Source organism: Nelumbo lutea, chromosome 1, assembly GCF_056320005.1.
Source record: "Nelumbo lutea isolate HS-2025 chromosome 1, American lotus-T2T, whole genome shotgun sequence".
Classification (NCBI taxonomy): domain Eukaryota; kingdom Viridiplantae; phylum Streptophyta; class Magnoliopsida; order Proteales; family Nelumbonaceae; genus Nelumbo; species Nelumbo lutea.
In genome coordinates, this window is record NC_142684.1 from 173,362,217 (window position 1) to 173,376,982 (window position 14,766).

The 14,766-nt window shown below is 44.4% G+C and overlaps 1 protein-coding gene across 2 annotated transcripts in view; it reads right to left on the minus strand.

The window, feature by feature from the left end:
* LOC148879260 (ent-copalyl diphosphate synthase 1-like) overlaps window positions 1-14,161 on the minus strand; it is a 28,898-nt gene extending 14,737 nt beyond the window's left edge. Inside the window, exons 1-16 of one of the 2 annotated variants that reach the window (XM_088960744.1) lie at window positions 13,877-14,161; window positions 13,315-13,407; window positions 13,016-13,101; window positions 12,624-12,927; window positions 12,329-12,512; window positions 11,908-12,122; window positions 11,648-11,768; window positions 11,432-11,544; window positions 11,119-11,345; window positions 10,891-11,006; window positions 10,668-10,766; window positions 10,318-10,572; window positions 8,861-8,984; window positions 8,427-8,636; window positions 7,203-7,415; window positions 2,550-3,282 (exon numbers count right to left, since the gene is read on the minus strand). In XM_088960744.1, the coding sequence (XP_088816870.1) occupies window positions 2,581-3,282; window positions 7,203-7,415; window positions 8,427-8,636; window positions 8,861-8,984; window positions 10,318-10,572; window positions 10,668-10,766; window positions 10,891-11,006; window positions 11,119-11,345; window positions 11,432-11,544; window positions 11,648-11,768; window positions 11,908-12,122; window positions 12,329-12,512; window positions 12,624-12,927; window positions 13,016-13,101; window positions 13,315-13,407; window positions 13,877-13,967 (3,153 nt within the window). In that variant the 5' untranslated portion in view covers window positions 13,968-14,161 and the 3' untranslated portion in view covers window positions 2,550-2,580. Of the gene's footprint in view, window positions 1-2,549; window positions 3,283-7,202; window positions 7,416-8,426; window positions 8,637-8,860; window positions 8,985-10,317; window positions 10,573-10,667; window positions 10,767-10,890; window positions 11,007-11,118; window positions 11,346-11,431; window positions 11,545-11,647; window positions 11,769-11,907; window positions 12,123-12,328; window positions 12,513-12,623; window positions 12,928-13,015; window positions 13,102-13,314; window positions 13,408-13,876 lie in introns of those variants that run through there. The other variant, XM_088960745.1, reaches the window with a different exon arrangement.
* Window positions 14,162-14,766: the final 605 nt, after the last annotated feature.

Below are 14,766 nucleotides of genomic sequence, written 5' to 3' on the forward strand. Positions count from 1 at the left end.
TCCGGAGATGCTTTCCTTTGTTCTGGGGCACCGTTTGCTGGTGACAAAGTGTGCGGTGAAGACCTGCACGAACTGGGCCCAACACTTTATCGACCCGGGGGCCAGGTTCCTGTACCAAGTGCGGGCTACCCCCCTGAAGGTGGTGGTGAAGGCCACGCACATGCACGATTCGCTGGCCCTGGCGAGGTGCATTTGGGACTGGAAAGCGTCAACGTGGTCGTTGGGGTCGAAGGACCCGTCGTACTTGTCCAGAGGTGGGAGCTTGAAATTTCTAGGTAAGGGGACCGCTAGGAGTTCCGATGCGAGGGGGGAAGGAACCGAGGGAATCGGGGTAGCTCCTACCTCGTCTGAGCTCGTCTCTTCTTTGCCTCTGAGCTCTGACAAGACACGGGTGGCAGTTCGGCAACTTCGTCGGCGCCTTCGTTGTTGAGTGGGCCTTGTACTGGCGCTGCTGGCCTCCATGTTGCCGAGCTCGATGGGCCCGGAATGCTGGTAGTCTGCCGCCAGGGCGCCGAATCGGTTTTCCGTGAGCGGGAACTCGGGCTTGGAGCGCCGAGGTGCCGATCTCGCGGGCGAGGTTCCCGACCCGCCTGCGAGCTGCGAGGCGGGGATGATCTTTTTCTCTTCGGCCTGGGGACGAGGCCTGGTTGTTAGGGGGGTTCTGGGGCCAGGAGGCCTTTCCTTGGTGGGTGCGTCCATCCTGCGGGGAGGCCTTGACCGGCCTCGGAGCGGGGTGGCGAGGTGGAAGTAGTGGTTGGTTCAGTGCCAGTTGGGGGAACTACTGTTGATAGTGATACTGGGAGATGTTGTGCAGCACTTGGTGCTGGTGAAGCTGATGTTGCTGGAACTGTTGCATTTGGGCTTGCTTTGCCCGCATGCACTGCATCAGGTCATCCAACCGGTTTTGGCTGGCTGCCAGGGGGACGACAGTCGGTTTAGTAAATGTTGTCTCAATAGGGGGAGGAAAGGGGATGCTTGTGGCAGGAAGGTTTACGGGCGCCACTGCTTGTGGTGCATTCAAGCTGGGGATCCCATCCACCGAAAGGCGGATGGTGAAGTGTCCAACGCACACCACGGGGACTTGAAGTTGTTCCCCGGTGGTGTTTGTCTCCGTGCCACGTCCGGCGTTGCTGGAGGAGGCCATGAGTGTTGGGTTTTTTGAAGAAAAGGGGTTATGGAAGTTTGGAGGGAGGCTTTTTGAAGTGTTCCCACAGACGACACCAATTGATGATGCGCGATCCGGCCGATCTTAGCTGTCAATGACCTTGCTTCTGAACTGAATAGCAGGGAACCTGAAACAGAGGAGATGAGGAAGCTCCGGGGGGAACCCGGTGTATAGGCTTCGAAGCTTAAGTTAGAATCCTTCAAAGGCAAGATAAAACCAGATAACGCAAAGTTTGCATACCTCCTCTTTGGGGGAGTGGAAAGCCTTTTATAACCACCTCGCGCACTCACTCCTAGACTCCTGTCAGGTCGGGAATGAGTATTTCCAGGCTTCTGCCAGTTCGGGCGTCCTCGCATCTGCTGGGGAAGAACCGTCACTGCTCTTTTTGTTGGAGCCGTCTCTGTAACTGGAAGTGACGGTGGCAGGTGGCCGTTTGTAGTGAGGCCGTCAAGCGTCAGATCCCAAGTCAGTCGGGTGCGCTGCCCTTGGATACGGACTCCTTCGGTGTCAGGTACGGTGTGGTTCGTCCAGTTCAACGCTTTGGAAGCAAAGTGCCTGGAGCAGTGCGTGAGGCGGTCTTGAGTTCGGATAAGGGGGGACGTTCCGAACTGTCATAAGACGGGCCAGTTCGAGTCTCTGCTTTGTGTGACGGGGCCAAAGGGAGAGTTCGGGCTCCTCGTAGGGAGTTCGAACTCTAAGTATGGAGTTCGGGCACCTTGCAGGGAGTTCGGGCTCCTCGTAGGGAGTTCGAGCTCTAAGTAGGGAGTTCGGGCACCTTGTAGGGAGTTCGAACTCTAAGTAGGGAGTTCGGGCACCTTGTAGGGTGTTCGAACTCTAAGTAGGGAGTTTGGGCACCTTGTAGGGAGTTCGGACCGCTGGTCTCTTCCCTTTGGTGTTTGTACCCTCGGTACGCTCTTTTAAGTGCCGAGCTACTTGTTTTTTGCCACGTGGCATGATTTGCAAGGTCGGGCCAAATCTTCCTTCATCAGATATGAAGAGTGGACTATGAGTGCTCCCAAGGCCTAAGGGCCAAGGTGTTGAGTTGACAAAGACCTAGGCACCAAACGAATACCTAGTCGCCTCTTCGGCATGGGCCAAAAAAAATGCCCAATCGCTTCTTTTCCATGGGCAAGACAAGACCTAATCGCCTCTCTGGCATGGGCAAACCAAGAGTCAGTTTGTGTGTAGCCTCATCGGTGTTGAGAATAGGTCGGGAATATACCCTAAATTGTCCGCACCTTGGCTTACATTAATATTGGGTTATTCCTACTCACACCTAACTTTTCAGTTCGGCACTTCAAAGAACCCAAACTTGAAATTTTTTTGTCAAACATCTAGATTTCTACACATAAAAAGAGAGAGATTTCATTGAAGATAAGTTTGGTTACATCCCATTGCAAAAAAAAAAAAAGAGTTCAGATACTTAAACCAAGCTCGAAGGATTGGGAAATCGTATATGTACAAAAGGTCCAAGAAAAGAGGCAAGATGAATCAGTCATTTGGGACTCCTCGCCCCCACCAACAACATCCTCAGGCTGGTCGGTCTCCATGGCGTCCTCGACAACAGCGTCTTCGGCATCTTCAACATCCCCTTCAGTGGTCTCCTCGTTGTCACTTCCCTCCTCTGAGTTTGGGTCCTTCACCGCCTCTTCGGCCATCTCACGAGTGTCCCAGAGTGTGCTGGCAACACTAAGATCAATGTCAAGGTACTCATGCCGAGTCAGCCACCTGCTCAGTTTGAAGCCCTTTCGGTAGGAAGACGAGCCAATCTTAGTTCTCATCTCCCGAAGCTCCTTCGAATTCTTGTAAGCCTCGAAGGCTTTGGACCCGACCTCCTTGATTGCCTTGTCATGGATCGCCTCGCACTCTTGCAGAATAGCTATCAAATTCTCCTTCTCCTTCTCGAGGTCCGCTTTCTTGTTCTTCAAATCCTCCTTCTCCCACATCAGGTGCTCGATTAGGCCTTTTTTAGCTCGAGCATCCTTTTCCAACTTATGGATTTGACCCAAGGCCTTGTTGAGCTCAAGTTGAGAGTGCACAGAGGAACTCTCGGCTTCCAAGGCCCTTGAAAAATGCCGATCGGACTGTTGAACCAGAGCACGGATCATAGAGTTTACCTATCAAAAGAAAGATGACGAAGTCTCAGTACTGAAAGAGAATATAGAGAATGATGACCAAAGTGTAGGAATGTACCACCATGCAGTGACTAGTTGCCCTCTGCCTGAGCTTACCGATCAACAGTTCGGAGAAGTGAACGATCTCCTTGGGTTAAACTGCTTCTTTGCTCTTGTGGAAACTGCATTTCGGGTTCATGATGCTTGGCTGGTCCTCGGGGCCCTTTATAGAAGAGATGACCTGTGGGTAGCCTGGAGCTCGGGCTCTGGAATCTCCTGGGAAAGTAGAATGGGGAACCGCATCATGGTCCTCCTCAACTAGGTTGAACACTAGAGGGTCCTCGGTAGTAGGAGAATCAATGATAGGAGGGGTAGTGGTATGCACGGTGGTGGAGTCTCGGGGATGGGCCTTCTTGGACCCTCCTCATGTTCTTGGACAGGTCACATGTGGGAATATCGTCCATGGTTACTTTAGAAGGCAACACAGAACAGTTAGGCAAATTAAAGTCGAACCAAAAGAAGACCGGGCATATACACCCAGGTGACAACCTACCGGGAGGGCTCAGCCCAGCTCCTATGAGCTTCTCTTCAGCCAAGAAGTCTGCCATCTATAGGTCGAGCTGCTTCCAAGAGTAGATTACTGTCATTATCTCCTGGTCCAACCTAATGTCGGGGTCTTGTATGGCTGACCACCAGAGTGTTGGGAAAGGCCACCCCGTGGTATTACTAACCACGAACTAACATCTCTTCTAGGCCGAAACCTTATTAGGAGCCCCGTGTAGAATCTTGTACCCAAACCAAGGATACATAGTAACTACGCCTGTTCTTGGCCAGAACATAGGCGGAGTTCTTTTTAATGGAGTAGGTCGAACTAAAGATGTCAAGGCTCAGAGGTCAGTTATAGACGTGGAAGAGGGCGAGTTTGGGTGGAGCTGGTCTATAGTAATATCAAAGAAATCGACTACCTCAATGATGAAAGGATGAAGGGGGAAACATAGCCTGGCAACAACCCGATCCCCAAACACCACAATCTCGTCGTGACCGTGATCCCAAGGATGTTGACCTAAAGGAATGCTAAGTACAAGATCGTTTGGGAACCTATAGCGAGCTGCCAACATGACAAGTCTGTTAGTTGTTATAACTGAAGGACCAAAGCTATCTAACCCCCGACCTCGATGAGAGGTGGAAGTTTCTTCCCCAAAAGCTTGGCGCTCCTACCAAGTTGCATCTCCCCGAACGCACCGTAGTTGGGGTCACGCGACATAGTGCTCACTTTGCCTAGATTTGGTTCTTCGACGGGTGCCGAGGTCCCCACCTCGGCGCCCTCTAACTCACTAGTTTGATCAAACAAGTTGCTCGTACTAATGCTAGACATGACTGAAACTAAGAACAAGCGAGCAAAAAGGGGAAAAGCAAGGACAAGGCAAACTCATTGAAGACTGGAGAGGAAATTGGGTGACCTCGGATACATGGGCACGTAACAACGACCTGGAGATGGATGCGCGACCTCGAGCACTCTAATGCACGAAATATGGGAAGAAAAGAGGACCCCTTGGCACGGGGAGTGGGGGGCAATTAACGCGGTCTGATTCAGCCCAACCTATTGAACAAGGGACACGTGGACACGATCCGACAGCAAGATGATGACTCAACGCTCCCCACCACCTCGGCTATGACCGAGGTAGGAGCAGCTTGGGACAGCCCAACCTACCGAGGTGATGCGTAGCAAACTTCTAGAAGCCCACCAGCTATCTTCGACACCTATGGGATCATGCCTCACAACCGTCGACTTTACCCTCAACCTGCTCGATTCGGGCGAGCACGATGAGCATTATCTGAAGACATGATAACTACTATTTGATGCGGAACAAACTCCTGATAACACGGGAGTGGATCCTAGAAACATTTCATGAAACCCATGACACTCTACTATATAAGGGCACAGACTCCCAAGACCTAGGTGCACGCGGTTAAGTGTACTCTAGCTCTCTTACTTCCAAGCTTTTATCTTGCAACCACAACAAGAATACTAATTTAAGCATTAGAACGACCCCATCGGGTTTGCCACCACGGATTCTTTGATCTATTTTCTTGCAGTCTGCCCGTCTCGTTCAGTAATCGACGTCCGAGCTGTCGTCCAACTAGGTGCATCCAAATCGCGCACAATCACTTTTGAAATGCCAAAATAGCTTTACTGGACGAGATCACATCTGTGCCCCACATGCACATCTTAGCGTGCATTGGAAACATCTCCCAAAGTTGTCAGTGGGAGATGTTCCCAAGACACAGTTGGGATATGTTGTGGGACGTTTGTGGGGCGTAGATGTGAATTCTCTCTGGATAGTCGATTTCTCCAGAGGTGTAAATTGGGTTGTGTTGGGCCGGCATGGCTTGGCCCGCATGTGGCCCGTGCTATGTCGATCCGCAGGCCAAGTTGGGCAGTACTTCCCTCCCCTAGGATACTTTGGGGGTCAGCCCAGCACGGCTCACAGACCGACAAATCAAGCCAAACCATTTTCTTTTTAATTTTGAAAAATAACGAAAATTTTAACATAAATTAAAAAAATAGACAAAAAGTAAAAAAGATCTTAAAATTTTACAGTTCATTTCAAATTTTTGTGGGGACTCTTTTGTCTTTCGCCCACTTCTGAATTGCCTCTTAGCACGTTAAGCACTTAGATCTGAAATTGGGTTTCAGATCTGAAAATCAGACTCAACCCAAATGTAGGTGGCATAATATTTTCAGATTTAAGAGGTCTGAAAAGTGCCATCAACCGCCAACTTAGAACCCAAGTCGATGTTTAGAAATGAGCTTTGGTTGGTGCAAGCACTGAGGTGGTATATAATATAATATAGATATAGATTACATAAGCAAAAGGATTACTTCCTTCTAAAACAAGGCTAGTTCCTTCTAAAACTAGGTTTGGGAAGTTAATGGACTATAATTGATGCAACATTTAAGTGATTATCCTTTAACAAATGCAATAAACAAACCCATTTGAATGGCGTTCCACCAAGCTTCCTTGGTGTTTTCATTACCAGAAACTTGTGGCGTGTATAGAAATAGAATTGGAAATACTCATTCCCAACCTCCTCGAGGACAAGAAACAAATTTGACTTTTTCTTTTTTGATATTACTGGGTGCATCTGGGGTTCATTTACCATTCCACATGGAGAACCTTCAATTATGTAGGTGTGACCCTGCACATCTAAATTTGGGGGACACCGAGTGACCATCTCAGCTAGTGAGTCATAGGCAGGCGGGAATAAATTTCACTAAGAAAAAAGAAGCAATGACAATGGAAAAGAAATGATTTCATTAATTGTAAAAGGGGTTCTTATAATGGTAGAAAATCTGGTAGACCTCCCCCAAATTTAGAGGTGGTTCCTTCATAATATATTGCCACAATATATATTAGGCAACGTACGTACCCTTGGAAAGTTATAGTTGTGTGTTGATGAATTATATTAGCCCTTCAGCGTCTCTAGCTCCATTGTCTTTGTCATTAGATTACTAAACGTACATGTAGATGAGGGAGGACTACTGGGCCAGTACTCCAGTCCAGTCTCCACTTTCCTCTGTCGTTGATGGTAATATTGGAAAGAAGGGCCGTATTTCTCTTGTGGGGGTTGTCTGCCATTTCCACATATACCACGACACGACAAACAGCCTCCAGTATCTTATTTCTTCTTCTACTATTTCAATTCTCTCAAGAGCTGTAACATGCACCTCACTTCACCCCTCCAAGACCCCCGCTTATATTCTCTTTTCTGTTTGCTTTATTGTTAAAATAAATCTTTGGAAACCCACTACATCATGCATGCCCATAAATGGTTATTCTTCAATTTATTTATTTTTTATTTGTAGAAAAAGAAGCAAATATATATAAAATAGATCATCAATTTATTCTCTCAAAGAGTACCTTGGCTATGTGGCGGTTGATCATGTCCTGTGGACAGTAGGCAGTGTAGTAGTAGCCCTTGGCAACAGTGAGGAATGTTTGCTTGATCGCAGGATCAATGCCATCAGAGGGCCTGAGTACACATTGGACTAGTTCTTGCATGTCTGATTCTATCTCGAGGGGGGTGGTGGTGCTTCTCATATTTGGAATATTATTGCTCTCCTTTTCCTTCACCTGATTACCAAAGGAAGTTGGGAAAAAAATTAACAAATTAGTAACATAATATAAGATATATTGAGCATCGATTGGTCACTGCAATATTCCATATATTATTGCTATCCTTTTTTTTTTTTTCTTTTCTCATTTCAAGCATAGCTCCATCAGCTACCCAAATTCAGAAGAGAGAAGACCCATTTTTTTTTAATGAAGTTATGAAATAATAGAATGAAGTCATTCAAAGATGCATGTGTTGAAAATGAACTGATTTACTACTTTCCTGAACAACCTCAAGTGAATCCATCCCACTAGAATGAAGTAAACTTAATTGAGATGAAGGCTGTCAAAACTAAAATTAATGAAATGGTTCTATTTCAGATGGAAAACAAAAAGAGTAGACAAGTAATTCGTGTAATAATGTCCATGGAAAGACGTTTGTAATTATAAAATTACTCTCTCTCTCTCTCTCTCTCTCTCTCTCTCTCTCTCTCTACATGTATTGGGAGGGACCCATAAAGTTCCATTATTAATTCCATCCCTTAAATATTAGTTATGGGCCGGGGTTTGATGAGTTTTCTCTTGCACTTCCGTTGGGTCTGTGAGAGGTGTTCTCTTACATGCACGTTGACTCGGGAGAAAATGTGTAAGAAAAATACAACGGGATCAGACATGTCCAATTGTCTTCCCACTTAATTTTGAGTGGGGATGACCCATATCTATTTCCAGCTGCAATTGTCGTCTGGGAAAGATGTCCCATTTCATGTCATGCATGCATGCATGCATGTGAAATGGGAACCAAATTCAGCCAACAACAGCGAGTGCTTTTTCATTTTGAGAAGAGAATTAATCATCCTGATAGCGCAGAGTGCAAATTAAAGAAAATTTGGATTAGAACAAATAAAGCCACATCCCTACTTGTTTGTGCAGCAATAAGAGAAGATATATAGATAGAGATCTATTTGGAGTGGGTTTTTGTTTGTCATGGATAGCTCCTTTCTGTGCCACACTCTGCTCATTCATAATTCTCACCTTGCATTCCCGGAAACGACTCAAGTGGTGGAACAATCTGTTGGTGAGTTGGAGGACACGAGCATAGTGGGGATGGGACAACAGCTCCTCCGAGATGCAACGGCCGGCACAGAGGTTTATGCTGAGTACCAGTAGCTCTGCCTCTCTTTCATGCTGCCTATCTTCTTCTTGTTGTTTTTCCTCCCACCATGTCAGCAGCCACCTGCCCCACTGTACCCATCAAAACTTTGTTAATAGCAAGGACAGAGGAAAACGGTACGGCAGATCTCTTTCTCACTCTCGCACACGCACACGCACACGCACACGCACACGCCACGCACACGCACTCGCACGCCACGCGTTAACATCAATAATGCAGAGAGAGTATATATAAAAAGCTTCCCTTGTCATTGTTGTTGGTGGTTTGAGATGTAGTTCAAGTATAGAGTACTCACAGCTCGTTGTAAGTAGTGGCAGATGTGTATGCCGTGCGCCATCAGTGAGTCCAATGAAAGCCGATTGAGGGTTTGGAGCAGGGCCCTAATGAGTCCCTCTGCTGTCCTCTTCGAACCCCACCTCCTGCATAAAACCAAACAAATACAACCTTTTTTTTTTCTCCAAAAGCTCCTTTCATTTCTCTCGACAAATGAAACCCACTTTTGAAAAATGAGACCACTAATTCCCATAATAGAGAAGACATATATCTCTGGCCTGTCCTTTCAGTGGGTGGATGATGGATCCTCTATCTCTCTCTCTGGTGGTAGCTAGTATTGGTGGTTTGGTTAGTGAAACTTAATTAGAACAAATGAAGAGTGCTACATATAGATGAACGCTTCAAAATTTTGTGTTGTCATCACAGGATTGGTTCATGTATAAGGTTTGGATATATGATGCTCAGAAGAAGATGATTATGATGAGCTAGCACAAGGAGGCATTAGGGGAAAAGCTTCTGCTCCTTTTGAAGAGGGAGGGGGAAACAGTTTTTCAGGATGCATAACAGGTCCAAAACACCTCACTGTTTTGAAGATACCGGTATGGGGGCTTTGACATCCACAGTGAATAAGGATCAACCCCTCCTGTAAATAAGAATCATGGGATCTAGCGTGCTGTGGTGTGTTGCAAAACACCAAACAATGAGCATGCATGATGCATCTGCTAGACCCTCGGGTCCAGCACTTAATTAGCTGGACCCTCCAATCCTAATCCTTTTTCACCACACTTAACGGAGTAAGAGTTAACGGCTGGATTACACATAACAAGTGTTGATGTTGAAGGCTCCAATATTCTCTACTCTTTTGTAAGACAGAATCCTGACCGGGGAACCACCGATTGTGAGCTTCGGCAACCAGAACCCTCTGCACAAGTCTTTCGAAGCAAAAGACTTGGTGCAGCTTCTGCCGTGTTTCCTATCTCTAAATTCGCAACAACACCACGCTTAATATATAAGCCTTCTTCCTTCTTTGTATCTATTATGTTTGGTCTGAAGAATTAACAAGTTTCTTGCCTTCAATTTCTTTTACCTCTCTCTCTCTCTCTCTCTCTCTCTCTCTCTCTCTCTCCTTCTTTTTCGCATTTGGTTATTCTCGGAAAGCTGCCGAGGCTTGCTTGTTGCAATGCGAAAGAACTACAAAGGTGGCATAAACCGGGACTGAATCGCAGACTCAGTCGCCAGGCAGATAGAATGGGAGATGGAAGTGGCATCTAGAGAACAGCGGCATATATAGACGTTGCCTGAATGCCGGAGCTCACAACTTGTGCGATTCCTGGGTGAGGATTCTCTCTCACATAGTCACATGGAGTAAATAATGAAACCTTCAACCAGTGTCGTGATGAATTTTCAGAGATTTTCTGCTGAGAAACCGTTTTATAAGTTAGAACTAACAACCACCAGAGTCTGAATATAGTTTCTAACCTTGTGTTGCTTTTAGGTGTGTTATCACAATTATTACTACTGCTGTTGAAACCATCAACGAAGTCTCTCCATTCTTGATCAGCTTGCTTCCCTAAGTACAAGCAGACTGCCTTGACTAGGACTCCTGTCCGAGCCCATGCAAGACGCTCAGTCCATCGTTCAGGCTCGAAAATGCTTGCTGCTGCCACAAAATAGGCTTGGACAAGTGTCTCCCTGCTCACCCCGAACTCTCCAAGATTATACTCTGTGTACCACCTGCATGATGGGATACTTTAATAACTAACTATTTCTCATATACGCAATATATATATATATATAATCAAGGAACCACTGTAAGTCTCTTAGCTTACTTCTGAAAACTGATCCATTCCAGCTGATGCAATGCTTGGCAATGATTGTAGTCTATTTTTGCTAGCTCAAGATAGTCATTGTTATTAACTAAAGGCATCCTGAATAAAATTAATCAACCGGGAAAATAATGACGAAGTCGATCAGATCGAATAACCAGGTCAAACGTAGAATCCAGGGGAAAAAATAGAAAATCTATATATGCTGCCGGAAAGAGATCAGAACCTGTACAGTGTTTTCCCGATCCATACATCATCGTCCCCACCATATTGCTCTATATAATACCTAGACTCCAGTCTGGGTAGGCTGGCGTACCATGGTATGTCGACAGCATGGCCCACCTAATAATTTGGACGTGCAACCCATTATTTCTGTTTGACAAAATCCTGAATGAAAGTAGAATTAATTATAGTACAAAGTTGGCTTTATTATTTTAATTTAATTTATATATACCTCACCAGGCAAGTCCTTGGTTATTATCCATTTATCTAGAAGTTGATTGGCAGCCAGCTTTTCTTTTAGAAACCTGAATGAAAACGTCTTGGCATCTTCTAGGATCTTCTCTCCGGGGAACAACACCTGAGACGCCCGGTAGAGGTTAAAAATTCCTGTGACTGCCTGGTTCGATTGTCCTGCAAAGCAGAAGAACTCCCCGCCTTTCTCGAATTGCCGAAATGAATCTGCATGCGGCGATGAATCTTACTTAGTAGTATATTATTATCTATATATAATTTGATATTATTCGAGCATGGTAATTATTAATTACCAGCGGAGACATCATAGCCATGCAACCTTAGGAGCCTGAACCCCATAGCTGTGTCATCAATATCATGTACCCTTGAATTTCGTGCCCAACAAATCCCATCCTCCTTCCAATATCTAATGTTTTCATTGGGATTTGAGCGTTAAAGTGGGAGGAATAATGTTTCAGTCAAATAATATTTTAAGGTAAAAATCTGAACTGAGCATTAAACAACGACACCTGTAGACATAATTGAGGCATTCTTTAATTTCTGATTGGAAATATCTAGAAATGCCGAGGCGGTCCAACCGATCAACAGCCCAAATATGTTCAAACAAGTCGACAGGATAGACATTAGGCACTGAGAAAAAACAAAACCGTATATATCTTGTTAGTAGCTGAGCATATATATATATGAAGCTAAAATAAAAAAGTGAAGATGTAATTAATTAGAACGGAAAGCTTTCTAATTAATCGTGGAGGCAGAAGAGATATTTTACCTCCTCCATTGAATCTCTGGACGACTTTGTTGAGATATTGTAGGCAATTTTCATCTTTAGTCTGCATAAGGGCAAAGGCTGTCGAGGATGGCGAAAAGAGGAATGACCCATCTGAGCACTGAAGCTTGAGAAGCTTCTCCCATTCCATCCCATGCATGCCTTCCAAGCTATGGAGGAGAGTTGTGGGAACTAAGTGCATCATGTCCTTCGGTATCCTATATATATAGATCACACAATTAATTATTATATTAATCTATATATAAAAAAAAAAAAGAAAAAAAAATCTCTTCAGTCTTCTCCCTGCAATAACTCACAAAGTATGTATATATATAACAAAGACAAATAACATACTCCATTAATTTTCACCTTCGATTATACGAATTTTTACAAACCATTACTCGGAGAGTGTCAAGTTAATTACCTAGTGAGCTTTAGATTCCGCTTGGTATATATCTCTTGCATGAAAGCAGAATCATCTGGAATTTGCAAATCCAGATTTTTAGCAATTTCAATAAGAGAAGGGAAAGCAATTTCAAAGCCTATCGGCATGTTCTCTGCATTTTCAGTTTCGAGCATGCACACGTTCTCCCGAATGAATAACATTCCTATTAAGCCAAAGCAAAACCCATCTTAATTAATTCATGATCACTTTCAATTGATAAACTGATAATACGTACAACTGATGATGAACCAGTATTTAGTTAATTTTGTCATACCTTTCTCCCATCTCTCTGGGTATACGTTCCATGATTTCAATGCAACCACACAAGCCAAAGTGTTTAGTATCCGATCGTGAGCAGAGAACATCCCAAGGTCACCCCAAGAACCATCTGGGAGCTGATTTTCGACGATCCACCCAAGGCTAGACGGGAACTGAGGAACACCACTTCCATGAATATCTTCGACTAGAGCCACCCATGCAGTGTCGTAGGCCGAGATACTAATTTCTCCATCCTCCATTGAATTCAACATTGATTTAATGGAATCCACCCTCTCCGCTATCTCTTTCGAAATCAAAACCTTGGTCAGCATAGACGAAACTCCATTAGTTTAGTTGGATAAACCAGTGAAGATAAAAAAGAAAGCAATAATCGACAAGTGAAATTACGTTATGAGCTTCCCCTTCTTCGTCACTGTTGACAGTCTCTGGCCACTCTATCACTGCTGAGCCATGTTTAGAAACCTCCGCGTAAACTGCCCAAACGATCATGGATTATCCAGCTAGCTAGCGTATCATGTGTGTTGTGTATACGTAGGGTTAACTTTGGTCTTTGGCTGTTGGGGCCCAACAGCAACAACTAAAGTTTTTCCGTATACGTATGCATTTGCAGGAAAGGACGTACGCATATATATGTGCATAAGTACGAATCTATCTGGCATCCGGAACTATAATCAAATGTTTGTTACCTTGCGTGGGAGATTTGGATTTGGCGCCAAGTATGGAATGGAAGAGTCCAAGGTTATTCCTTTCATTCGTAGTCCTGATCATAGACCATACACCTTCAAAGAAGAATAATTAACGGACGGACACTCATTGATTTATAGCAGAAACTAGAAAGTAAGTTTGATGTGAAAAATTACAATACGGCCGGCCACTATATCATTTTAGACTCATTCATTCGATCACTCTGTAGCAGTTAGAGCAAAGTTAACCGGAAACTTAGAAGAGGTTATGCAGTGTTCACCATTAATTCCCCGGCTAAAAACATGAATCTCAATAATTCACCAGAAAAATAGCTCGCCTTTTTTTTTTTTTTTTGTCTTAGAAGTTACAACTGTAATCCAGAAGGATATAGATTCTAGAGAAAAACGACCAATCTTGACGTTCGTTTCTTTTTACCTTTACCAACTGGATCAGTAATAAAAAGCATTTAACTGCCGTGGAGATTATCTGATTTTGTCCCCAGAAATCTGAACTTGTACCAGGTGATGGTTCATAAGATATATAGCGTAGAAAGTGGAAACTCACCAGAGGAAACCGCCGGCGTATCTGTTGAAGGAGAAGCTCGTGCGACTGGAAGATGTGGAAACTGGCGGAGGAGAGTTGCCGTAGAAAGCATTTTGTTTTAAAAGTTTAAAAAGTGGCAGAGAGAAGAGAGGGAAGAGGCAGAAGAAAGTAGAAACTGAACTAAAGAGATTAATGGAGAGAGAGAGAGAGAGAGAAAACAGATCCTCCCCTGACGCAGAGGTAAATGAGAGTATGGTGTGATTTGCTCTGTAGTCCACTTTTAACAACTTCACAATTTCTCATCCCATCCCATCCCACAAATCAAACAGAGGCTAAGAAATTCACATCTGCACCCACAAACGCCCCCACATGCACATTTTCGCACGGATTGGGAACATCCCCCAAAACTGTCAGTGGTAGATGTTTCCGATGCACGCTGAAATATGCATGTGGGGCGTCTGTGTGGCACCCTCTGTCAGGCGCAAATGTGATTTCGTTTAGTTGATAAGGCCTCCTGTAACCTCCTCCCTCGACTGGGGTTCTCTCATAACAGTTCTGCTACTGTTTGAGTTTTTGTTTTCATGTTTTGTCTTTAGTCTTTAGCGGGGTATTTGGTTCACTGCATATAAAGCAACATTTTTTTCAAAACAAAGAAAGTAAAATAAAATAAGTAACTTTTTCACTTGTCTCAACTGATGACTGTAATTCAAAAAGTACAAAATTAAGGATATAGATAATTAAATTTTATTTTATTACAAGATCACTTAATTAACCGAAACAAAGGAAACTTAGTCTAAAAAGGCTAATTTTGACAGTGTTTAAAAATAAACGATTATTCTAAGTACTTATTTTGGACCAGAAAGCAATTATTTGCATTTGGGGAATAAAACTGAATAAGTGTTTATTCCTGA